At 40.1% G+C, this 26,397-nt stretch overlaps 1 protein-coding gene across 2 annotated transcripts in view; it reads right to left on the bottom strand.

The window, feature by feature from the left end:
- Positions 1 to 5,912: 5,912 nt before the first annotated feature.
- Abcb11 (ATP binding cassette subfamily B member 11) overlaps positions 5,913 to 26,397 on the bottom strand; it is a 106,376-nt gene continuing 85,891 nt past the window's right edge. For both annotated transcript variants that reach the window (XM_028762874.1, XM_028762875.1), the window contains exons 22-28: positions 25,404 to 25,607; positions 23,544 to 23,785; positions 21,259 to 21,415; positions 17,326 to 17,523; positions 14,606 to 14,812; positions 12,318 to 12,464; positions 5,913 to 8,579 (exon numbers count right to left, since the gene is read on the bottom strand). In XM_028762874.1, coding sequence (XP_028618707.1) covers positions 8,379 to 8,579; positions 12,318 to 12,464; positions 14,606 to 14,812; positions 17,326 to 17,523; positions 21,259 to 21,415; positions 23,544 to 23,785; positions 25,404 to 25,607 — 1,356 coding nt within the window. In that variant the 3' untranslated portion in view covers positions 5,913 to 8,378. The remainder of the gene's footprint in view (positions 8,580 to 12,317; positions 12,465 to 14,605; positions 14,813 to 17,325; positions 17,524 to 21,258; positions 21,416 to 23,543; positions 23,786 to 25,403; positions 25,608 to 26,397) is intronic.

Raw genomic sequence — 26,397 nt, 5'->3', positions numbered from 1 at the left:
TATTCTTAGTTTAAATACGTGTCCAGTGGCTACTAAACTGGGTTTTACAAGTACAACCTCACAGTGTTTTTTTTTTTTTCTTAAAAACAAAGCAAAACAAAATTTATATTGTCTCCTATTCCAAACTGTTGTGGGTGAGGCAGAGAGTCTGTAGCAGGTTAACTTTGGGCTCTACAGTATTTTCAAGAGATACCTCCATCAGTTCAGATCCCTTCTCCCCGACTCCATCCTGTGTGCTCTGGCCACCCTGGTCTCTCTGAACTCAGCTTTCTGCTCCAAATTAAGGAGTCTAAGTTCATCCTCCCTACACCATGTCTTGGGAATCTAACGGCAGCAAAACTGTGTGTTTTACCCACAATTCATGGTTATATTCAGGATAACTGGAAGACTTTCTGACCAAGTTTTCCTGCTTTTTCCTAGTTTAGCATATATGTTTGTCTGATACCAACACTTCTGTGGTCAGTCATTCAGAGACTAGTTACAAAAGCTCTCTAAGTATCCAGGTGCCCTGAAGACTTTGCCTTCACTGATGACTTTCATCTCTTTGTAAATCATAAATAGCTTTTTTTTGGATGAATACTTAAATCTAATGTTGCCTAGGAACTAGAAAGCCAGCCTTAACCTCCACCTTACCTTTAATGCATCATCTGATGATTCCCTCATGAAGGTCAGATTATGCTACTTTGTTAATATTTTAATGTTCTCTTCCTGTTTCTCTTAAAGGAACAGGAATGGCAGAAAGCTCTAGAAGCAAAACAACTCATGAGAAAATTCTAAAAATAAATGCTTCATTTTGGGCTCTGCAAAAGACAAATGCAGTTTATGTCGCATGTGAGGCTGGTTTGTGAAGAGTACTAATTACTGTCTTTGCTGTCCTTTGATGGAGATCACAATAATGATTTAGAAGAAACCATGTCTCATCTCTTCAGGCAGCAGAGAAATATCTCTAAAGTAGGGAGAAAACCCTTATAAGATTGAGGTTATAAAGGTTAGTGTGAAACCAATCAATTCTGTTGTTATGAATTCTTAACTGCTTAGGCTTTTTCTTTTTCCTCCAACATTTTGCCATGTGATCTCTGAAGAGAATCTGTCTTCTGTTCAAAGACTGTGTCACTTCCTCAGAGAGGCTGCCAGTACAGGTCAGGGAGAGGAATAAATGTGGCATCTGGGGTCCTGCTGGATTAGGTTTCTCGATCTTAGTTATTTTTCTCTTGCTGTGAAGAGACACCATGACCAAGACAACTTATAAAAGAAAACATTTTCATTTGGGGGCTCATAGTTCCAGAGGCTGAGAGTCTGTGGCCAACATAATGGGGAGCATGGTAGCAGGCAGACAGACGGTGATGCTGGAGCAGTAGCTGAGAAGTTCCATCTGATCCCACAGTCATGAGGTGGCGGACAAAGCAGAGACAGAGAGAGACAGGGGTGGGGGGAAGAACACTAACTGGGAATGGCATCGGCTTTGGACACTTCAAAGCTGACTCCCCCATCCCCACCTCCTGTAAATAATATACCTCCATTAAAGCCATACTCAACCTTCCTAAACAATCCCCCCAACTTTGGACCAAGCATTCAAAGTTGAGCCTATGGGGGTCATTCTCATCCAAACCTCCACGTTGATCTTACTCACTTCTCCCCCTAAACTCTTCCAGATCTACCCCACCTACCTTGACCTTCTGCCATGGCTTCCCTCAACAATCGACTGCAACCTGTAAGCCACTTAAATCCTCCCCCAACCCCAAGTTGGTTTTGATCAGTGGTTTATCAGAAAACAAATCACAACACCTATAGGGTGAGTCCAATTTCTGTTCCCCCTTACTCCTGACTGTAGGGCCATAGACTGGAGCCTGCTCAATGGGTCATAGCCATAAAGAAAACAATGTCTTTTCCTCACTTAGAAGGAGTGAATTGTCCATAGATCCTGAGTTGTGGGTGGGGTCCATGAACTACACCTCATTTTCCCTCATGCTAGAATGTGGACTGGCTTGATCATGTACAGACAACCACACAAGCTGTGACTTCATGAATACAGCAGTCCTGCCATGTCCCGAAAATGAACAGCTTTTGTTCCAGTCTTCCTCTACATCTGGGCCTTAGAGTCTATCTACCTCTTCCTCCTTGATGACCCCTGAGCTGTGGGGGAGGAGCAGCTTGCTGTAGATGTCCCATTTGTGGCTAAGCACTTCATAGCCACTTGTTCTCTGAACTTGGACCAGTTTCTACACTGGGCACTATCCACTGTGCAAAGAAACTTCCCTGATGGAGTCTGAGAAGTATCTACATAGTGAGATGTGAATTTGGAGGGTGATTTGATACTTCCTCCGTCAAGCAGAATAACAGTTTACTAACTTTTTAACTAAGGCATGTAACCTAGACTAAGATTGGAAAGTTCATTCCAGCTGTGACTCAGGTTCACTGTCAATCATGATATTCTCTGGCTCTCTATACAAGTCACTTCTCATCACTGCCACCAAAAGCCCAACAAGAGCCAGCTTTAGGGAGGAAAGACGTTTTTCCTTTGTGGTTTGAGGCCGTCCAGTGCATCTCAATGGGGAAGGCATGGGGAAGGTGGATTGTTGGTGGCTTGGGCTCAAGGCAGCTGCTTACGTATATCTCTGTGAAGCAAGAAGCAGGGAGGTGATAGTAAATGAGGCTTGGTTATAACCTTCAAGGCGTATCCCAACCCACCCTCATTACCCACTTTCTTCAGCTAGGGCCCATCTTCTAAGAGTTCTATAACCTCACACATGCCCCCCAAAATGTACAAACTGAGCTTATGGGGGACATTTTAGATTCAAACTGTAACACTTCCTCAAATTCCTCTTTTTTTTTTTTTTTGTTCTTGTGAAGCACTCTCTTGGTGGAAGACTTATAGAGGAATTGTTCATTTCTATATAAAAAGCAAAAAGAAAGATGATATGTATTAAATGTATGATATGTATTAAATGGCTGTAGCAAATGTATTAAATCATAGATACTTTTTAATTTTACTTAATGAGATGAACAAAGCTATAAATACTAAAAAAGACTGTAATCCAATCTGAAATTTGCTCCTTTGTTAAACAATTTGGGATCGATAAAACACATTTTGGCCTTTAAAACATTCTATGCCAATTAAAATTCAAGTTTTATGGCTATAAAAGGAAATATATGAAAATGTGAAATAATTCAACTGATATAATGAGGCAAAATTATTAACATGAGACTATCCATATTCATGCTCACTGATTGGTCTTATAATTAAATTTCCAATTCCATTCTTCCTGGACTCCTTAAGATGGAAATTCTTGCTGGAAGAGATACTTAGCAGATACAGAAAATAGTAGGCTGAGCGAGAGGAGGAGACATTTTGTAAGAAGTAGGGTTGGAGATGTTTGCTGGGTGAGGAAAGTGACTGTGTTTGAACTAGTGTTTTGATAAGTTTACAGACTACACATCTCTCAACCACTGGTTATCCAATATCGATTGATCATCCCTGAACACACACATGCATACAAGTAACAATATATAGACTAGGCAGGGTGCATTTATGTATTTAGGAATATATATGTTTATGTATATACATCCATAAATAAATAGTAAATGTACATATGAATATACATATGTATAGAACAAAAATTAATGAAAAAAAGAGTCCATGAATTGGAGAGTTGGAAAGATATATGGGAGGGTTTGGATGAAGAGAGGAAAGAAATGATGTAATTATACCTCAAAAATTAAAAACAAAGTCATATTTTAATTTTTCATGCTGTTGAAATGTGCTTCCTGAATGTGTCATAACTCTACCGTGAATTGCATGATGCCAAGAGATTTGAGTATGACCAAGTAAGGAAATATTAGAAACCAGTTTCAAAAACTGCTCAGCCATCCTTCAGGGTCTAATTGGGCTTTTCTTTTCTAACTCGTCAACCATCTACTTAACATTAATCAAGTTTTGGTGCTAGAGGTATAGGGCTGAGGGCATGCCCTGTGTCCTGGGGAGGGTCCCATTGGCTCCTGGCTATCTACTGTAGCTCTCAATAGATCCTAGGGATACCACTAGCCTGTGCACTTGAGAAAATTGAATTGAGACCATAGCTATAAGTTGATTGGTGACATGATTGTCCATCTTTGTAGGCTAGCCTTTTAATTCTGTCCTCTCCATAAACTTTCAATTGTTTATAACCTTCAGATGGAATCTAGATGTTCCCAGGGTATGCCCAATATACTTACTTAATGAGGGCTAGAGAACATAGCAATCATAGTTCCAGCACATCATGTGAAGTACTTAAATAACAACTTCCTTTATTTAAAGCCAGAGAGGTGGAATATTTTTGAAAAACCACTAAAATAAACTCCAGGAACTTTCACCATCCTTTCTATAGTATTAATTTGCAAACAGATGAACTGGTTCCTCATTTAAATTAGTGACTTTGAGATTTCTCTAAAAACCAGCCATAATAGTTCATTCGAATAATCCCAGCACTCAGAGGTTAAGTGAATCATGAGTTCTAGGCAATCTGAGCTATGGAGATAGTTCTTGGCTAGACTTAGTTAAAAAGCTAGAAGCCATCTCCAAAACCACAAACAAAAGCAAAAATCATTTTAGAATATTTCTTGATATTTCATATCTCAAGGTCATTTTAGGATAAAATTGATTCGTTTTCTGCATACTTATTCTTCAATAGTCTTCAATAGTTTTAATGAAAATATGTTTTAAAGCTATGTTTATTGATACTTAACAACAACAATAAACTACTCCAGTGCCTTATATAAAGTGAAATGTGCCTTTTTTTTTCCTTTAGTGAAGAGGGAAGAGGTTGAAATAAGTAGCTAAGGCTGATGAACTAGCTGGCGGGTATACAGGAGTCAGGCTCAGTCTTCTTGTTCTGCTGTGGAAGTGTACCATTGCCTTTTTCCAAGGATGGCTGCTTGCATCCATGGAAGAAGGGAGACAACTGTTTTCACTGCCTAGATTAAATTTTATTTAGGAAGAGAAAACCAACACAGAGCCTAGTGCCTATGTTTCATAAATCTGACAGGATCTCCTGACCTTCTCTAGCTGCAAGGGATTCTGAACCGATAAAGACATTCTAGTCTTTGTAATAGAGAAAGACAAAGAAAAACAATGTAGCCAATCAACAGCACCTGCCATGATGCCTTCATATATAACAAGGAATGTAGCTACTATTGTATTTGTCCTCTGCAGCCTGCTGATTCCACACTAACTGAAATTAAAAAGGCAAAGGCTCACTAATTTACAAAATGCTTTACAGCCATATTGAAATAAATATTGGATTTTTCAACTTTTATGAAAATTTAAGACCTTGCTTATCTTTACTTTGATTCTGTACCTCATAGAGTAGAACTTCATATTCTCAGTTAATGGACACAATAGTTTTTTTGTTTTGTTTTGTCTTTTTTTTCTTTCTTTTTCTTTTCTTTTTTCTTTTCCTTTTCTTTCCTTCTTCTTTTTTGTCTCCCTTTTTATATTCTTTTATGGCCAAAATTTCTACTTTAGTAACTATTGGGATTTTTCCTGTTTCATCTTGAGTGCAAATTTCTCTTTTCTACAGATGTTCTGTTGCTCTTAGATTTAGCTCTTTGTGTCTGAGAGTAGGAATTGCACCTGAATTATAGAAAGGAGAAAATTCACCAGCTCCTTATGTATTCCTCTTTCCTTTTATAAGGCACATTTCGTCCTAACTCTGATTTATTCTGTTGAGTAGCTACATTCCAGCAGCTACCCATGCCAATCACGCACACCCTGATTACTAATTATGAGCCTTAGGATACCATACAACTCACTAATGAGCACATTTTAATGCTGGCCAGTGCTAATTAGATGATAATCATGTGCATTATTTTATTTACAGTCTATCCATTTAAATTAATTGGGCATTTAATTGAACACAGTTTGAAAGAAATTGAAATTGGGTTTAGTTGTTTATTGAAGTTCCTTTCACTTGTCATCTCATGCAGGTGAGATTATTCACTTGCTCTCAAAATTCAGAAAAAAAAAATAGAAATAAATATAATGCCTATTTTACAGTGGTGCCTGTGTCTATGCAAATTGATCTCAAAGTGTGCTTGGAAACAGCAATGAGATTCACAGTTCTTTTTCAAATCTTTGCTGACATCTTCCTGTGGCCTGATTACTGAGAGATTTGCATGCATAAGAATGCAATATGTGCATATATAATCAACCAAACCCTTAGGTAAATAAATGTATGAGATTAGATTCAAAGCCAACCCTGTGAGAATGTTCTGGTTATTTTTTCTTTTTAAAAAAGGTAGGTTTTGTTAAAAAAATTATATGTATTTATTTAGTGTGTTTATACATCCGTGTGTGCATATATGTGCATGCATACACATGATTGCCTTTGTGCACACATGCATGCACCATGGCATGTGTATGGAGGTCAGAGAACAACTTGTGGGAGTCTATTATGGGCCTCTTCTTCCACTGTATGGGACCTGAAGATTGAATTCATGTTGTCAGCTTGGCAGCAAGTGGCTGCACCCCCTGAGCCATCTCACAGATTCACTGGTACTTCTTAAGATAGAAAACTCAAATTTAACTCTTGAGTAATAAATGACAAACAATTCTTGATTGAGATCCCATATATTTTCCTCTACTAGGACACAATACCAAATACCTCAGGTTCCCCATTTCTAAATGGATGCCCCATTGCTGAAAGTGGCATGTTTGTGGGTAGCTCTAAATTCCAGGTGTTCTGTGACTGGGATGCTTTCTTCCATGCACATGCAGAGCAGAGACAGAGCAATTAGAGTCAAAAGAACTTTTGGACAAAAGAATTTGGAGGCCAATTGTAGTATCATTCGGTTTCTTCTACTGCTGCAATAAACACCGCAACCAGAAGCAACTCATTCAGTCCGTCCTTTCCCTCTTATCGATTACTCAGAATTACTTTATTTAAAAAGACAGCCTTGATCCACTGCTCTTGAATGCTCTACAAATGTCTTTCTAGGAAACAGGCGACCTCCCAGCAAACAGCTTTTCCTAAGCTTTTCCTTAAGCCTAAGCAGGTGAGTTGCATCCTTCCTGATTCAAGAGTTGAGGGTGAGCATGTGTTTACCACAGCCCGCAGCAGTCATTCATTCTGGAACTTCTTTGTCCCTGTTCTTTCCCATAACTAGAGGCATCCCTCCACCCTCCGCAGACTTCCCCAGTATGGCAGCCTTCAGCAATTCTGGACCTTGCAGGTTGTCCTGCTAACACATGTCCCAAATGTCCTGTTGTCTGCAGTTATTTACCAGGAAACCCTGAGTGACAAATAACAACAACCATCTCAGCTTGGTCTTCCTCTGTAGGCAGATATTCATTTGTTGAGCATGGGAAGATGAAGTTACAAACAGGATGAATGTGGCGGGAAGATGGAAGAAGGGGAGATGTTGAGATGAGAGTACAGCCTGTGTGTGACTGGGACATTTTTCTTGCTGTCTCCTAAGCATCAGACCATCTCTCATTTTATACTGCTGTATTTTGTAGTGTATTGTGACACCAAGACCCTGAGCCTTCTGTACTTAGTGATATTCTGAAGAAAATGATGAACATAAATGTTCTTCTATGTTGTACTGGATTTTTATGTAACAACTCAAGAAGCAGATGCATTTCCATTCGGTGCATAGGATTTCCTAGGAGTAAGGGATATCAGGCAACACGGGGGCAGGGAATGAAAAGTAGAAGTCCCAGTAGAGAGTCCCTGCTCCACACTGGCAGATCCCACTGTAGTGTATTGTGACACCAGCACTTGAGTCTTCTGTCTAAATCAATGCCTCTGACTGGCAACCTCTACTAATCCTTCTCTCTCACCTCTGGCCTCCCTGAGCCTGGGAGATTCCAGAATGGGAAAGTGCGCCTCTTCACACTATTCACAGGTGTTAGGAGTAAATAAATTTGCTTCCCTATAGAAAACAAACAAAACTTAATTAAGAACTACCAGTAGCCCTAGGTCCTTAGCTCTTGACCTGGATCTGGCTCAAACAGTTGAGTGCAGATTACAGAGCAGGCTGAGTGTACAAGGAGCTTTCCCAAATGCAGAAGACAAACAGCTCTCTGTCCTAAGGAGGACTCCATGCTCTCTCATCAAGCCCTTGATAAAGACAGTGAACAGCTCCCACTCAGAACAGCACTAGGTGGTAGATACGCAGCTGCTTGACTTTGGACTTTGACTCATACTGACTCTGGGTTCTCGCCTTTCTACACAGACATTTCAAACTGAAATTATTACTGAGAAGCCACTCAAAATTAGTTTGGATCCCTGTGGATACCTCTGTCTGTAAAGCATTAATAATTCTTGGTTTAGTTATAACAATCCACAACCCTCCTGTTCTTGGCACATCATTATCTGTGTGTGTGAAGGTCTCCAGTCACGTCAACTGATGGGGGCTCCAGTGATGACCAGCTTGTAGTAGGCTCCCTTCTGGGCCATCAGTTTCTCATGTGTCCCTTTTTCTACTACCACTCCTTGTGACATGACAGCAATGATATCTGAGTTCTGGATGGTAGACAATCGATGAGCAATGACAATACAGGTCCGACCCTCTCTGGCTTTGTCCAGAGCAATCTGTACTGTCTGTGAAAAGGAGACAGAACGTCAATACAGACACAGGGTTGTCCCCAGCCCACCACTGAGAATCCATTGCAAATACCAGTGGAGTAACAACTCTGTACTTGATGGTAACTCTCAAAATTGAACACTAGAGTGGTTGCTCAAAGCATCCATGCTTTATTTAAATTGGATCCCACGGGCTGAGAAAGTTCAGTGGAGCAAGACTGAACCAAATATCATGTCACTATGTAGTTTCACAACACTGGGATTGTCTTGTTTACTAAGATAACACCAAGGAACAAAGCAGGGAATGGTTAATCATTTCTGATGCTTCTCCTCACCAAGGACACTTTAGCTCACACCTGAGTGAATTCTCATTCTTAAGGATGTAGATCACAAAGTCTTAATTTCATAGTTGTTCTCCCAACTACATGTTCTACTGTGGAAACCCCACATGGCTTCTGCCTCCTTTTAGGTTCTTGTGTGCAGTCTACTTACTCTGTCACAAAACTTGAACACTATAAAACATGTTATGTTTTACAGGTGACCTAAACTACCTTGATTTAAGATTTAATTACTTGATTTTAAAGAAGTGTCATTTTAACCTAAAGAATCTTATAGAACAATTATTTAAAGATTTTTCTTTTATTAGAGTGGCCCAATAGACTATTATTTTAGATTACTGTCTTTTGCTTCCAAACTACTGTCTGTTTCTACTATAAATGAATAAGATAAGTGAAAATCACGTCATTTATTATGCAAAAAGCTTCCAGCAAAGACTCATTTCTAGTAACCCAAGAGTTTAGAAAATTAACATAGATAGTTTTCCTTCTGTTTCTATTTTGTGGAATAGTTTGAGAAGTATTGGTATTAGGTCTTCTTTGAGGATCTGATATAATTCTGCACTAAAATCATCTGGCCCTGGACTTTTTTTGATTGGGAGATTTTTAATGACTGCTTCTATTTCCTTAGAGGTTATTGGACTGTTTAGATGGTTTATCTGATCCTGATTTAACTTTGGCACCTGATATCGGTCTAGAAAATTGTCCATTTCATCCACATTTTCCAATTTGGTTGAGTATAGGCTTTTGCACTAAGATCTGATGATTATTTTGAATTTCCTCAGTTTTTGTTGTTATGTCTCCCTTTTCATTTCTGATTTTCTTGATTTGAACACCATCTCTGTGCCCTTTAGTTAGTTTGACTAAGGATTTATCTATCCTGTTGATTTTCTCAAAGAACCAGCTCCTAGTTTTGTTGATTCTTTGTATAGGTCTCTTTGTTTCTACTTTGTTGTTTGAGCCCTGAGTTTGATTATTTCTGCTGCTTCCTCCTCTTGGGTGTATTTGCTTCTTTTTGTTCTACAGCTTTCAGATGTGCTGTTAAGCTGCTAGTGTATGATCTCTCCAATTTCTTTATGAAGACTCTCAGAGCTATGAGTTTTCCAAGAGGAAAGCTCTGCTTTCATTGTGTCCCATAAGTTTGGTTATGTTGTGCCTTCATTTTCACTAAATTCTAAAAAGTCTTTACTTTCTTTTGTTATTTCTTCTCTGACCCAGTTATTATTGAGTAGAGTTGTTCAGCTTCCATGTGTATGTGGGCTTTCTGTCGTTTTTGTTGTTATTGAAAACCAGCCTTAGTCAGTGGTGGTCCAATAGAATGCATGGGATTGATTCAATCTTCTTGTATCTAATGAAGCTTGTTTTGTGTCTGATTATATGGTCAGTTTGGAGACTGTACCATGAGGTGCTGAGAAAAAGATATATTCTTTTGTTTTAGGGTGAAATGTTTTATAGATATCTGTTAAATCCTTTTGGTTCATAAGTTCTGTTAGTTTCATGGTGTCTCTGTTTAGTTTCTGTTTCCATGATCTGTCCATTGATGAGAGTGGGGTGTTGAAGTCTCCCACCACTATTGTGTGAGGTTCAGTGTGTGTTCTTTACCTACCCTACATCTGATAGAGGGCTAATATCCAAAATATATAAAGAACTCAAGAAAGTAGGCTCCAGAGAACCAAATAACCCTAGTAAAAAATGGGGTACAGAGATAAGCAAAGAATTATCAACTGAGGAATCTTGAATGGCTGAGAAGCACTTAAAGAAATGTTCAACATCCTTAGTCATCAGAGAAATGCAAATCAAAACAACCCTGAGATTGCACATAACACCAATCAGAATGGCTAAGCTCAAAAGCTCAGGTGACAACAGATGCTGATGAGGATGTAGAAAAAGAGGAACACTCCTCCACTGCTGGTGGGATTGCAAGCTGGTAAAACCACTTTGGAAAATAATCTGATGGTTCCTCAGAAAACTGGATATAGTTCTACCTGAAGACCCAGCTATACCACTCCTGGGCATACACCCAAAAGATGCTCCAACATATAACAAGGATATGCTCTACTATGTTTATAGTAGCCTTATTTATAATAGTTAAAAACTGAAAACAACCCAAATGTCCCTCGACAGAAGAATAGATATAGAAAATGTAGTATGTTTTCATAATGGAGTACTATTCAGCTATTAAAAAACAATGACTTCATGAAATTCTCAGGCAAATGGTTGGAGCTAGAAAATATCATCCTGAGTGAGATAACTCAGACACAAAAGAATACACATAGTATGTACTCGCTGATAAGTGGATATTAGCTCAAAAGCTCAGAATACCCATGGTACAACCCACAAACCATATGGAGCTTAAAAGGAAGATCAAAGTCTGGATGCTTCAATCCTACATAGAAGAGGGACCAAAATAATCATAGGAGGTAGAGGGAGGGACCTGGAAGGGAGAGGAGAAGGAAAGGGAAAAGGGAGAGGGGCATGATCAGGTATGGGAAGGGACAGGAGAGAAATACAGAGGGTCAGGAAATTGAATAAAAATAGATAGCAGTGGTGTATGGGGAACTGGGGATAGCTACTAGAAAGTCCCAGATGCCAGGGAAGCAAGAGGCTCCCAGGACCAGACGGGATGACTTTAGCTGAGATACCCAACAAAAGGGAGCTAGAACCTGTAGAAACCACTTCCAGTAGATAGGCATGGCCTCCAGTTGAGGGGTGGGGCCATCCACCCATCTCAAAATTTTTAACCCAGAATTGTTCCTGTCCAAAAGAAAGACAGGGACAAAAAAAAATGGAATGGAGATGGAAGGAAAGGCCATCCAGAGTCCACCCCACCTAGGGATCCATCCCATCTGCAGACATCAAACCCTGACACTATTGCTGATGCCAAGAAGTGTTTACTGACAGGAGCCGGGTATGGCTGTTCCCTGAGAGGTTCTACCAGCATCTGACTAATACAGATGCAGATACTCACAGTCAACCATTGGACTGAGCTGGGGACCCCAATGGAAGAGCTAGGGGAAGGACTGAAGGAGATGAAGGTGATTGCAACCCCATAGGAAGAACAATACCAACTAACCAGACCACCCAGAGCTCCCAGGGACTAAACCACCAACCAGAGTATACATGGAGGGATACATGGCTCCAGACACATATGTGGCAGAGGATTGCCTTATCTGGCATCAATGGGAGGAGAGGTTCTTGGTCCTGTGGAGGCTGGATGCCCCAGTGCAGGAGAACGCTAGAGCAGTGAGGCAGGAGTGGGTGGGTGGGTGGAGGAGCACCCTCAGAGAGGCAAAAGAGAGGGGGGAGAGGGAGGATCAGATGGAAAGGTTGTGGAGGGGAAACCGGAGAAGGGGGATATCATTTGAAATGTAAATGAATAAAATGACTAATAAGAAAAGAAGAAAAGAAAATTAACACAGACCTTTTCACTTTCTGTATCTAGGGCAGATGTAGCTTCATCGAGTAGCAAGATTTTAGGATCTCGTACAATGGCCCGAGCGATAGCAATGCGTTGTTTCTCCCCACGAGAGAGTTGAGAGCCCTGGACCCCAACATTGGTTTCATATTTCTAGAAAAAGCATAACAAGTTTGAGAACTGGAGACACTACTGCTCATGTGCCGTTTGGAGCCCACATCAAGGAGTCGTCTATGAATTTAAATTTTTTTCGAACTTAGAAACAGTGATTGAATCCAGTAAAATATAACAAATCTAGCTAGAAATATTCACTATATGAAGTTTGTGCTGGGAAATGCGGGCAGTTATTCCCATCTCTGAATTTCTTTAAGGGTTATATTTTTGATCTCTTCCTGTATCCAACTAAGATCCCACATAGGAGATCTTCCTTGGTTTGAAATTCTCTGATCTCTAGACTTTTATCCAAAGATCTTTTGCAAGAGAGGCTAATCCCAGGGGAGAGATGTCTTCAAAACCTTTCTGGTTGGCTCCTTCCCTTGAAAGAACATTCTGAGACACAAGTCTTGGTTTGAAGTTATACTCTGTTGCTTCTAGTCTTCTGAACAGCAACAGCTTGTTTAATGTCTTTGTGCTACAAACTCACTTGCAAAATGCAGTGTTAGTACCCAACACACGTATTTGCTGTTTTTTTTTTCAAAATTAGTAAATAAAATGTCTAGCTAGATACCCAGCATGGCTACATTAAAAATAATTAACATTCATACAGTATTTACTTTGCACCAGGGATTGGGTTCTTCTTCTTCCTCCCTTCTCCTCCTCCTCCTCTTTTTTCTTTTTCTTTTCTTTTCCTTTCTTTCTTTCTTTCTTTCTTTCTTTCTTTCTTCTTTCTTTCTTTCTTTCTTTTTTTTTAAGACAGGGTAGCCATGTCTGTCCTGGAATTCTCTACATAGACTAGGATGGCCTAAACTCACAGGGATCTGCCTGCCTGTTTCCCAAGTGCTAGGATTAAAGGTGTACACCACTACAGCCAGCTAGTTATTCTAAGGGTAATCTTTTCATAGTCACACAAATGATATTCTTTTGATTTTATACATTATAAAACTGAGGCACAGAGAAGCAAGACAATTGCGCAAAGACAAGCAATAGACAGCAAGTGAGAAAGTTTAGAACTGATTTGATCTGGTTTCTGGTCCACTGTCCCTGTTCATTGCTCTAACCTGCCTGCCTGCATTTCTCTTCCTTGACTCCTGAAAAAGTTCAACCAAGCCAGGAGAAACCTTAGGTATACTACATTTTGTTGTCTAAGGGTGCTTTTAGTAGCAAAATACTCCTTTAATGAATTTTTAGAAAATCTTCTTTGTTTTTAGGCATGCTAGCAAACATGGGTACTCAAAATATTTTTTTTGCTTTCCAGTTTAGGAATTTCGATATAATTGCTAGTTAGGCTGGCCAGCTTACAAGTGAGCCTTGAGCTTAAGACTCAGTGAAGCCTGTGAAAGAGCAAGCCAGCAAGTAAACAAACAAGTGCACTCCAAGTCCAGAGTTTACAGACCTGACAGTCTACAAAGAAAGGGGATTTCCAAGTGGTGTTTTTAAAAAATGGAGTGGAAAAGGCTACAGCCTATAGCTGAGATGTCATGTTTTAATTTTTCTTGTTATTAAACAACCACCAAGGGAGATTCTCAGTGAACTGGAAAAATGCATAATGGAGCCGGCCAAATTCAGACTTGGCTCTGGAAAAGTAAAAAGCACCAAGGCAGATGTGACTTACCCCAGCAGCATCCTTTGTGTGGCTATTTATTTTCTGACCCCAGGGTTTCATGCATGCTAGGCAAGAGATCTACCCATAAGATCTACCCATTTATCCCTGACTCTTGACCTCTATGCCCTCATTTTAAAGTTTTTGGGGTTTCTTTGCATTTAGCAGAAGGAATAGACAATATCGAGTAAGTAGGTATCCGAAAATTACACAGTAAGGTACTAAATATAAAAGCTTGCATTCAAACCATGTTAAACCTCTGGATTTCTTTCTACTGGGTGACATCAATGCTCTATGGGTATTATTTTATATGTAGCGAATTCCACAGCATCTGTTTTGTTTGACAATATAATACTTTGTAACATACAGCCGATAGAGGGCATTTGTTTTACTTAAAAGACCAACTCAATACAAGACACTGGGAAATAAATTGTGTTGTCTTTGAACCTCTGCCTGAACCACAGTCCTGATACATCTTGAGTATCCCACCCCTCCACAGCCCTGTGTTTCTGTAAAGAACAGCCTTGATGCTTACCTCTGGGAGTGACATGACGAAATCATGCAGCTGAGCCTGCTTTGCGGCAGCTATGGCTCTTTCCACGGAGATCTCTTTGGTGTTGTCCCCATACTTGATGTTGTCCATTATGCTACAGTCAAACAACACGGGCTCCTGGGAGACAACCCCGATGTTTGAACGGAGGAACTGAACATTGACTTTTTTGCTGTCATGACCATCTATCATCTGCCAATAGAGATGACAACACACAACATTTTAGCACTCCAGCAGTGATGGAAGCTCCTGCTGTGGAGGTAGGTGCTTTACAGTGCATTGTTCTGTTAAGAGTGAACATCCCCAGAGCCCCGGGGAAATCAATCACATTGCCTGTGGAACTTGTTTCTGACAGGCATGCCATTAAAGTTGACACTGATTACTTTGTTGTTTTGATGTTGGTTTTTTTTTTTCTTTCCCAAACTGTAACTCTACAGGTATTATAAAATGAGAAAGAATCTTGGGACAGTATTTAGTTAAGAAAAAAAATTCTCCTTGTAGCTTAGCATAGCCTAATCTGTACCAATATGCAGACTTTGTATTCTGAGGCTTTGGGAGTCACCCAAAGAAGAGGGAGAGGAAAGGAAGTTGGGATCAGGGACAGTGACAGACAGATGTGATTGGATGACATGAGGATCAAACCTGTGCCCTTGGTTTTATTGACATTATTCTCTGGACAGTTGAGATAATAAGTCCAGAGGAAAATATATTTGGCCACTTAGTCACAATTACATACCGAACCATCTGCCAGGAGGCACCGTACAAACTGTCTGTCCGTTGTATGATGAGAACTCAGTGTCTGTTTCCTGAGAATTCAGTCCAGAAGTCAGGGAAACTCAGTCACAAAATAAGGACCATTTAAGTTGGTTCACTTAAGATTCCTAAGAGTCTCTCCCAAACACACAGTAAATCTAACTTATTAGCTGTAAAGTAATTGACTGTATGATTTCAGAAAAAAAGAATGTGACCAGGATATATTTTTAGATAATTTCTAAGCAATGGATAAAGCACTATTTTATGGTGTGTGTGTGTGGGGGGGTTAAGGCAGAGATCACCAAGAGTTAGTTCATACTCAGTCTGAGGTATTTCCCGTAGTACCTATTTCTGCAAAACACAATTTAATAGCTACTCAGAAACTGAGCTTTGTTTTCTAATTGCTGTGTAAGTGTTATATAATAACCATCTGGGAAATAAGGTGTGTTCCATGTTCCTGAAGCATCTCCCGTAGACAGTACTGGACACACCATAGATACCTAATTTAATATCGAACATACTATACCTGTGTTTGGTAGCCTGTCAAAAAGCAAAGAGGCTTTTTAAAAATTGAATAAATCAGTGTTTTCCTGTGTACACTGTTCACAGATACATTTTACAATGAGCTTGCAAAGTGTATTGTGCCCTTAAATGCAAGAAATGCATAAAATGATTGCTTTCTTCTAGTCACCAGAGCATTCAGTGCGTGCATTCAGAGAAACACACTTAGTAGACATGCTTATGCTGGACATGGTGGATTGGCCTGCGGCAAGTTACAATCTTCTTGGACAATAGATATGACAGAGGTGACAAACCTGAGCCCTTTCTCTAGGGCAATGTTCTTCCTAGGTTTATCCATCACCAAGTCCTTTCAAGTACATTAAAATCTTCATGTCTACAATCAATAACAGCAGTGATAATGGACCACAGGCCATCACTGCCCCTCATTCCCATCCCTTCCTGGACTCTGCTGATATCTGCCTGCTTCTTCCTCCTCCTCCTCTTCTTGCTCTATGCAAGAGAACCTTGCCTTTCTCTCAGCATTTCTCCTCAGACTGTCACCTGTCACTGTTGCAGTGAATGAAGTTCACACTATTCAGGAAAATCAGTAGAGGAATTGTAAAGAGACTGGGTTATGTGGGGAAAAGCAGGTAAAAGAGAGAAGAGTCCCAATGGCTAACTTTTCACTTCTTAAAAAAAAAATTGGCAGAGAGTCTAATTAAATCATGATAACAGAAAAACCAAGATTCAGGGACACAGAAGTAATGATTTACTGGGCGAGTTCAAACCATGAAGTGGTTAAGAGAGTTGTCTTTGAGTGAAGAAGTCCAGAAGAATATTACTTTTTATTTAATGTCTTTGTTATTTGATTATACAGTCTTGTGAATACATTATCCAGAAAGAAAGGAAAAAATAAAATATGAAAAGAGAGAAAGAAGGACTTAGAAGAGTAAACAATGAAGTCGTTCACCAGTGCGTCAACTGCCCTTGCCAAAGGCTTTGTCAAGTTGTGTTTATCTATTAGTCAAGCATAAGCTTCTAGACCAGTGTTGTGTCAAGCTGTTCATGCCTGCTCCCTTGTCTTGCTTCCTTCTCATTGTGTCCCCTGTCACCCCACTTTTTCCATCCCCAGCCTTTAGTTTCCTGATTAGTCGGCACTTTCTGCTCCATTTACGGGTGAGTGATTGTCCCTCAAATACTCTCATCTCCAGCTTTGCACTGTGCCCAGTTTTCTTTCCTAACTGGTCAGCAGGCCATCTGGAACTGGGAAGAATATGCTGTTAGAAGCTGTGGGGTAGAATGAGGTCAATCAACAGAGGACAGAAATGCAAACAGCCACGGGAGTAAGTGTCCAACACAAACTTTTTAGTCTGGCAAGGTACGGCCTCAGAGACCACTTGGGGGCAGATCTTACATAGAAAACAAGTTCTTGAAAGCCTTTCCTCACTTACCACTGTTCCCTGATCAGGATCATAGAACCGTTCCAACAGCTGAATGCTGGTGCTTTTGCCACACCCACTGCTCCCAACAAATGCCAGTGTCTGCCCAGGATCAACAGATACTGAGAGACCATTCAGAACTTGGGTATCAGGTCGAGAAGGATATGTAAACTTGCAGTCAATAAAATCAATCTTCCCTTGGAAGTTGTCCTGTGGATGAGAAGACTGGAATTACATATGTTCCTGCTGGAACCTAGGACACAGAAAGTGTACCTAACTGAATACAGTGTTATGAAAATATGCAGTAAAAAAAGAAAATATGCATTATAGAAACAACAACTCAGTGGGTGACATTCTAGTCGGGCATAGTGGTTCACACCAGTAATCCCAGCACGGAAGAAGTTGAGGCAGGAAGATAGTGAGTTCACTGGAAGCCAGCCTGGGCTATGTAGGGAGATTCTGTCTCAAAACAAACAAGCAAGTGAGTAACACCATCAAATGACATTTCTTTCCAGTGTTGACAGGTATAGAAATAAGACAGATAAAGAAATTAAAGACATTTGACCTCTTTTTTAAAAATTCTATTCTGAACCAAGGGCCGCTCCTTATCACCTATTTCTTTATATTAAACAAACAAACAAACAAAAAATGGAAGAGAATAGCAACAGATAACACATCATGGAAACCAGCTATTCTTTGAGTGTTATAACATTTCTCTTTAAAATAATGAGTTACAAACAAAGTTGCTTGGAGTCTGTGCCCCAAAGATGAATATTTCGATGTGTTTCAGACTATCTGGTGGACAACGAAGACAGTTCCACTTCCTAGCTATTGCGGCTAGTACCGTAGTAAACATGGCCGTGAAAGTCTCTCTTGTAGTGTGTTGACTTCAGGTATGTAGACACCAAAGAATGGTATTGCTCAATCATATGGGAGGTCTATTTTTTTTCTTTTTTTCTTTTTTTTTTTTTAAAGGAAGCTCTCTGCTGATTTCCATAGTGGCTGCACAGTTTATAATGATGCACATGTATGTAAGTACTGTGACAAAACCTATTACTTTATATGATAATGTAAAAAAACAATTTAAAATACCACCTGAATTATGAACTCTAGAAATGCATAAACGTTTACAGAGGATAATTCTTTCAAGCTGAAGGAAAAATAGGGCACTTGACCAAAACTTTCACAATTTAGCTTAGCTTTACTGGTGTTTTGCTCTCTTGAACATATGGAGTATTTTTTAAAAAGATTTATTTATTTACTTTATGTACATGAGTATGCAGTCACTCTTTTCAGACACACCAGAGGAGGGCATCAGATCCCATTACAGATGGTTGTGAGCCACCATGTGGTTGCTGGGAATTGAACCCAGGACCTCTGGAAGAGCAGTCAGTGCCCTTAACAGCTGAGCCATCTCTCCAGCCCTAGAGGTTTTTTTGTTTTTTGTTTTTGTTTTGTTTTTTAAATGGGCTGGGAAGATTAAAAACCCCTTGGAGATTAAATAAATGAAAAGAAAGTATATTTTGTTGATATTAACTAACTTTTGGTAATTCACATGAGCTAAAACTTAAATCTAAATAAACGTGAATCAAATCAGTATTGGTGAACAAAAAGACCTGGCCTTTCCACTTCATCCCAAAATATCAACGGAAAGGATGGCCAGATAGGTCTGAAAAGACATGTATCTTCATTCATTAAAGAACTATGTGCTTTATGTTATATAAAATTCAGCAGTTGCTAAGGCTATGATTTATATGGGGTGTGTCTCACAAGGGTTGATATGCGGACCCTGGTGTGGTGATGTTAAGAAGTGGAATTATACATTTAAGAGGTAAGAGGCTTGGTACATGGTGAATTGATTATTGCTGTTATTCCTCTCAGAATGAATTAATGTCATTTTGGAAAACCTGGATAGTTCTTAAAAGGAGATAATTATACCGCAGTAACCACAGAAGCTAGGAAACCATTACTTTATAGCATACTTTAAAATACATGATATATATATATATATATATATATATATATATATATATATATATACATACACATATATATGCATATATGCATATATATGCAGCCTCCCCATACAGTGGGACATAGCTCCCTTCAGAAGCCATAGACAATCTATCTAACAGAAACTCCAGAACTAAGCATGGGATATTTGCCTATGAGTTCATGGGTTTCCAAGAGCCCCACCCCCACCCCCAGACAATATAGTTATTGTCACTGCTCTTGGTTAATTACCAGAACATGAAGACAAAACTACTACTGAAGACACCATATTCTTCTGTTGCAAGACTAGGAGAAATCAAGCTAGTACTGACCTGGAAACCTCCTCTCTAAGGGCTCTCATGCCACTGGAAGATAGTATTTTAGCTACCAAGGATGAAGTTATCTGCAGCCCTAGCCAGCTGTAAAGCCTGAGAACCACACCAGTAACAGAATCAGCAAGATTTCTCCTGCTCCCCTTGACTTGTGACTTAGGGGAAAATCAAAAGCTATCTAAATTGTACCTGAAGTGTGCTCAATTAGGAGGAATTCATACTTGGAATTGAAAATCTAGCAAAAAAAAATCTTCACAGCTTGGGAGCCCAGAGACCTTAGAAAGAAGACCCACTACTTCCATATTTCTAAAGTGGCTCAGTTTTCCACCTGCTTTCCAAATACTTGTCTTTATATCTATAGATAAGCACAGCTCTCACATTTCACCAAACAATCATTTCATCTTTTTTGCAGCAGATAGAGACTACTAGAAAAGTCCGCAACTAGCCAAAATGCAGAATACAAGGGACCGTGAAGTATCCAGCCCTAAAGAAGACATCTACAACATAACCCATGCACCGAAGGCTCAGGAACCATCCTCAAAGAGAAGCTGGAGAGAGAATAGGAGGCTGAAGACCAGGATGATGGCTTTGCAATAGTTTGTTATGGATAGTTGTCTCCACACACTCATAGCAACACGGTTGCCTGTGCAAGGCCTCCAAAGACCACACCAGATGACATACTAACCTGAATAGAATAAAATTCCACAAGGCCTGTCAGCTACTAAGAAAGGGAAAACCAGAAACCTCTGCTTCTTTTTCATAGAAACAAGACCCTAATCCTAAGGGGTCAGTCTTAAACACATACAAATAAGGACTAATTGGACTTAGTAGGTGGTGGTGGTGGTGGTGGTGGTGGTGGTGGTGGTGTGTGTGTGTGACTAGTACAGGAGAAGAGATCATGAATTCTAGAGGAAGTGGTTAGGAGAACATGGATGGAGTTGGAGAGGGTGTAGAAAGAAGGCAAACATTCTCATGTCTGTAATCCTCAAATCAAAATAAGAGGGTGCTCATGAAAATGAGACTGTTACTCTCTACAGTGTAGCTTTCTGCCTCACTATATGATCTTTCCCCCATAATGCCTTTCTGTCAGGACACAACCCACTAGTATACACTGTAGTCCTGGGGTTCAAAAAACAGAATGAATGATGGAACCATCAGATCGTGTGCTTGCTGCCTCCAAACTGTGCAATAAACAAATAAGTCTCTTTTCTGTTATAAAGAGCAGGTTGTCCCCAAGCTTACAATTATCCTCCCTTGGCCCTCTGACTTGAAGGATTGCAGGGGTATACATACCAACAAGCCCAGAAAACTTGTGTATACATTGAGCATCCTTGAGTTGTAGTCGTGGAAAATGAACTGTTACAATTACATGTCGTTTTCTTACTCAAATGCCGATGTAACACTTGATTTTCCACATCAATTATTTCCTTCCTTTACATTTATAAATCTATTGTTTGTATATTCTGAGTGTATGCGAATGAACACAGGCTGCTAAACTTTAGACTCTGAACTGGAATTATCTGACTATCTTCAATGGCTCTTTTGTATAAAAATGCATACATGCGCACACATACGCGTGAGCGCGTGCACACACGCACACACCACCCAGCCCAGTACTTACCCATTTTTCACCTGCTCCACTGTACACATTAATTGGAGGTTTTCTGTCTAGCAGTTGAAAAAAGCGTGCAGCTGATATTTTAGCTTTGGCATAGCTTGGGGTGTAAGAGAATGTTCTTCCAACAGCCGTTGCACTCATTGCAACTGAAGAGGTCACCCTGAAACCAGACAAACACCCAGGTGTTAGGGGCTGGAGTATGGGTAGTATGAAGGCCTAAGAGTTGTTAAGTGGTAGGCCCAAACAGCTTGAACAAGTCTCTTCAGTCCTGTCTGGGGTTGTAGGACAGAGAAAGGTTAGTAGTTTTCAAATTGTGCTTTCTGTAAAAGGGTTGAGGGGTAGATGGAACAGGGTTGGGTTCAGACCTCCAAACTCTAGATCTACCTCTTTTTTTTTTTTTTTTTTTTTTTTTTTTTTTGAGGAGGGGAGTAGGGGAGTAGTCTTGGAAAGAAATTTAAAATATGAACAGATTGGTTTGGCATTTCTTCCCATTGTAACATTTCATGAATCATTGATAAGTACGTGAAAGAGAACAATGAGCAATGGGAACACCTACTCTATGCTGAGCATGCACAGACGCCATCCTTATGGCAGGAGAAGGAAAATGCAATAGCTTGTATCCTTCTGTTTGTCCCAGCTAGTAACTATATCAACATGGACTTAAGGAATGAATGAACACATGAATAAATTAGTTACGAGACACAGCTTTGCTGATGCCTGGTCCTTGAATGTGCATGGCAGCCCATAAGGCTGCCCATCAGTGCCGTCTTTCCCAGAAGGTATCTTTCACATCTTTGTGGGGTGGGATGATAGACAGGGGATGTGCAAGCATGTATGCTACTGCTCAGCTTGTAATCAGTGTTTATTTCAAGGTTGGAGTTGGAAATCTACATTCCTAGGAGCCCAGGATAAGTTTTCAGAGACTGAAATGTTGGGGGTAGGGTAGGAAATGGTGGGAGATGACTTTCTAGTTCTTAAAGGAGAAACTTGAAGTTTCCTATTGGCTTTTGATTCTCACATGCTGGCAAATAATTTGTTATACACCTTATATAAATGGACAGAAAGAACCCAACAGTTGCTGGTCCCTCGTCTAGGTTATAGCTTTACATATGCAAGGGTTTAGAAAAGAGAGTTTCTGAGGTGTTGTGAATATAGTGTGTGTGGTGGTTTGAATATGTTTGGCCAAGGGAGTGGCACTATTGGGAGATGTGGCCTTGTTGAAATACGTATGGCCTTGGTGGAGAAAGTGTGTCACTGTGGGCACAGGCTTTAAGACCTTCCTCCTAGCTGCCTGGAAACCAGTCTTCTCCTAGAGTCCTTCAGATGAAGATGTAGAACTCTCAGCTCCTCCTGCACCATGCCTGCCTGAATGCTCCCATGCTCCTGCCTTGATGATAATGGACTAAACCTCAGAACCTGTAAGCCAGCCCCAATTAAATGTTGTCCTTGTAAGAGTTGCCTTGGTCATGGTGCCTCTTCACAGCAATGGAAATCTACACTAAGACAGTGGGCTAGCAGGAACGTACTGGAAGAAAAATATCAGATGAGAAGATCCTGCCTCCATACCCTCCAAACTTAAGATTGTCTCTGCCTTCACTACTACCAGCTACCACCTTCATGTGCACCCTTACTTAGATCCTCCCCTGTGGAGTAGGCCTACCCTGCCATGAAGAACAGAAAAAACCCTTCTTGGCCTATCATGTCTCTATTCAGAGAAAATGGCTAGAAATCAGTTGATTTTGTAAGCAAGGAATAGAGTTAAAATACAATAGCACTTGGGTCCATCTTGTTCAAGTCCTTGAGAGTCTCAGCTTTAACATGTGTAAATATAATCATAATAGTTTATCCTATGATTCATCTGCTTGTAATCATCAGTCTTTTTACTCTTCCAATCTAAATGTGGATTTCACTTTGCAGATCCTTAAACCTAGGCTTAGTTGTGTGAGTTTCCTTTGCCAAAGAGACCCCCAACAAATGACATACGGAGAGACTTGAAGATGCTCTCAATGTAGGACATGTTTCTTTTGTTGCATTTGAAACTCTAAAATCATTCATGAAAGAAATGAGCTTGCTTGCTACTGAGTCCCCTGGAGAGAGACATACACACAGAAGTCTGTGAGGAAGCCAAGTCCAGAAGAACTATTTTACACCCTGTAGAACCTTGAAAAAGAATAAACTCAGCTGCTTTAAGAGGGGGTACTTTGCTGGGTAGCAAGAAAGGAAAGTGACAGAACAGGGCAACCTACCCCCGAGTGTCAATATCAGATGACCATTTGGATAGTCCTCACCTGAAAACAAAGCTGAAGCTCAGACCTTCGTGGGCTATTAAATAACCTCCATATCTATAGGCAGCAGAATTTGCAAGAAATGATATCCCCTGGGAAAAGGCATAGCAGAGGCCATAGATGTTTGCCTTTCTAGTAGCAGTCTTGTAGGACGTTTCCAGTTCAGCCTCAAATGCTTTAATAAATCTTCCCTCCACTCCAATTCCAGCAACTGTGCGGATATTGCCAAGGGCTTCGCTGGTGATCTGAAAAAGGAAAGAGTCTGAGGTGACAAAAGGTAGGAATATCTCTTTTCATGCCATTGCTGTGACTGCACATATTAGATTTGTTACAAATGGCAGAAAATAGAATAGTGAAGTTGCTGGGGGTCAACTCAACTAGACCATAGAGCCATCTGTCACTTATATTCAAAGTATAAGAGTATACTCACTTATACTTCTACCCAATTCTAGCATGGTTTCATTGCTTCACTTGCTGGAGGGAAGAGACAGTGTGAGACAAAGGTCCTCCCATGCTTGTCTTAAACAAGTTTTAAAATTGTTCTGTTAATTCATTTGAAATGTCTAAATGCTGTCTTTGAATGTCTTCTCGAGCAGAACACCTACTTAATATAATTTTGAAGTACTAGAGACTGTTTTCCAGAAAGTTGCTGCCCAGTAAATCATCTTCTCTAAAAACACGTAACTGAATATCACTAAAAGCATAAATTCATCTTTAGTTTACATGGTGAGCATGTGTTTAGATGCATAGTTTAAGGTCCATTGTTAATGAATTGGGGTACTCCATCATTAAAGATGCTATTTTCTACACTGGCACCTGAAATGCTCTGGCTACTTGGACAGCATCACATTCTGTCTGACGAGTGATAAAACATATTCATGGATAAGTTTATGAAGCATGAGTGTATGACTCAGGCCAGGCAGTAAAAGCCCAGAACACCTATGCTTGAGAGACTAAGGCAGGAGGGTCCGAAGTTCAAGAACTGCTTGACCTTCAGTGCCATCTGGGTAACTTGGTAAGAGCTTGTCTCAATATTTTATTTAAAAAATGTAAATAGGTCAGTTTTAAAGTACTTACAATAATAAAATCTAGACTCAGTTAACTCTATGTTCAGTTTCTAGTATCAAAAAGCAAAAACAAAAAGAATTCATCTTATGTATGATTGATTGATCCCTCACCCCCTCCTTTCCTCTCTTCCTCCCTCCCCGTATGTTATTGTTGCTTGAGACAGCATCTCAAGTAACCAGGCTGGACTCTAAACTCACTATGTAGCAGAGAGTCACCTTGAACTTTTGATCTTTTGCCTCTGCCCCAAGTTCTGAGATCAGTGCAGGCTGTGCCACCATGCCCAGCATGTGTGGTTTTTTTTCCAATTGACAAATGTCTGTGTCATCATCCCCTCACTCATTCCTGTGTTCAGATATTAATTTCAATAGATTTTTTTTAAAAAAATGCACACATAAACCCTGAATGGATTTGAATTCTACACTGTAGCTTATGATTATATTTGAGAAAGACATTTGCCATTAGCTTAGCAAATGCTGAAGTGTCAAAGTTGAAAGTATATGTTTTCAGGGTAACCATTTAGCTAAGAAACAACAACAACAACACCTCCTCTAATAGAACTGTCTGCCTCTGTAAGTGAGAATATAGAAAATGTGTAATGAATAGCTAAGAGGAAATCAAGCACATAAAAGTCTATGTTTAGCACACTTTCTTCTTGCCTGATCAAACTAACGCACCAAAACCTTATTGTCTTAGTCTCCAGGCAGAGACATGGGCATCTCTTTGAACTTCCCATTTTAAACAGTTTACTTGACAACCACCTAGTTGTAAGAAGGGAAATTAGGTCTATAAGATTACCTGGCCAGCCTTCTCCAGAGCTTGCTTGTCTTGAGAAGCAAATCCCGTTAGCATTTTTGTCTGTACGGCTCCCGATAAAGCCAAAAAGGGGAAGAAGAGTGTTATAACCAGGCTGAGCTTCCAGCTAAAGAGGAAGGCAATGAGCAAGGCCACAGCGATGTTAGAGAAGGAATTGACCATCATCCCAATTTGAGAGCCAGTAGCCTGCAAAACAAAAGGAACAAGACCATCTCAGGCAGAGTCTCTTTTGCCAGACACTAGTATGTGACAAGCTATTTTATACTGAAAGATTCTAAAAAGAAATGCCCTATATTCAACTCTTCTTTTTTTATTGGCTATTTTATTTATTCACATTTCAGATGTTGTCTCCTTTCCCCATTTCACCACCCCCAGAAGCCCCCTATCCCATCCCCCCTCCTCCTCTTTCTATGAGGGTGTGCCCCCACCCACACACCCACTCTCACCTCCCCACATGGCTACCTATGAAAGATCAGAAAATCAGAAGGAATGTGTTTTAGAGACCTTCCTTTAGGATGGTTCCAGGTTCAGTGAAACACATAACACTTTAGTATTCTGGTTGAACTGGCTAGGGGTTGAGGCATACTACACACAGTACTGCACTCCTGCTCTAGGAAGATTTTCCTCCAAGGCTTTACAAATCATGCTTGCTTGCTTTATTTTCATTTAGAAAGTGAGTAGAGATTTGGGAGGTAGATTTGGCTCTCTTCACTTTAATCTTTAATCCGCTGCTTTATAAAGGTCCATACTGATCATAGACTGATGTGTTAAGTCTCTTGAACAAGGTTGCAGGTTGTGGGATTTAGAAACCATAGCTTTGTCTCCCTGGGTCAGAAATGTAGCTCTTCGAAGTGTGAGAGAGAGGAAGAGAGGCAGAGATGGGGAGAGATGGGGAGAGATGGAGAGAGATGGAGAAAGAGGGAGAGATGGAGAGAGAGAGAGAGAGAGAGAGAGAGAGAGAGAGAGAGAGAGAGAG

The sequence above is a fragment of the Grammomys surdaster genome, unplaced genomic scaffold (assembly GCF_004785775.1).
Source record: "Grammomys surdaster isolate TR1022 unplaced genomic scaffold, NIH_TR_1.0 136, whole genome shotgun sequence".
NCBI classification, from domain to species: domain Eukaryota; kingdom Metazoa; phylum Chordata; class Mammalia; order Rodentia; family Muridae; genus Grammomys; species Grammomys surdaster.
Note: the sequence above shows the minus strand (reverse complement) of the source record. Positions and strands in the feature narration are given on the sequence as shown.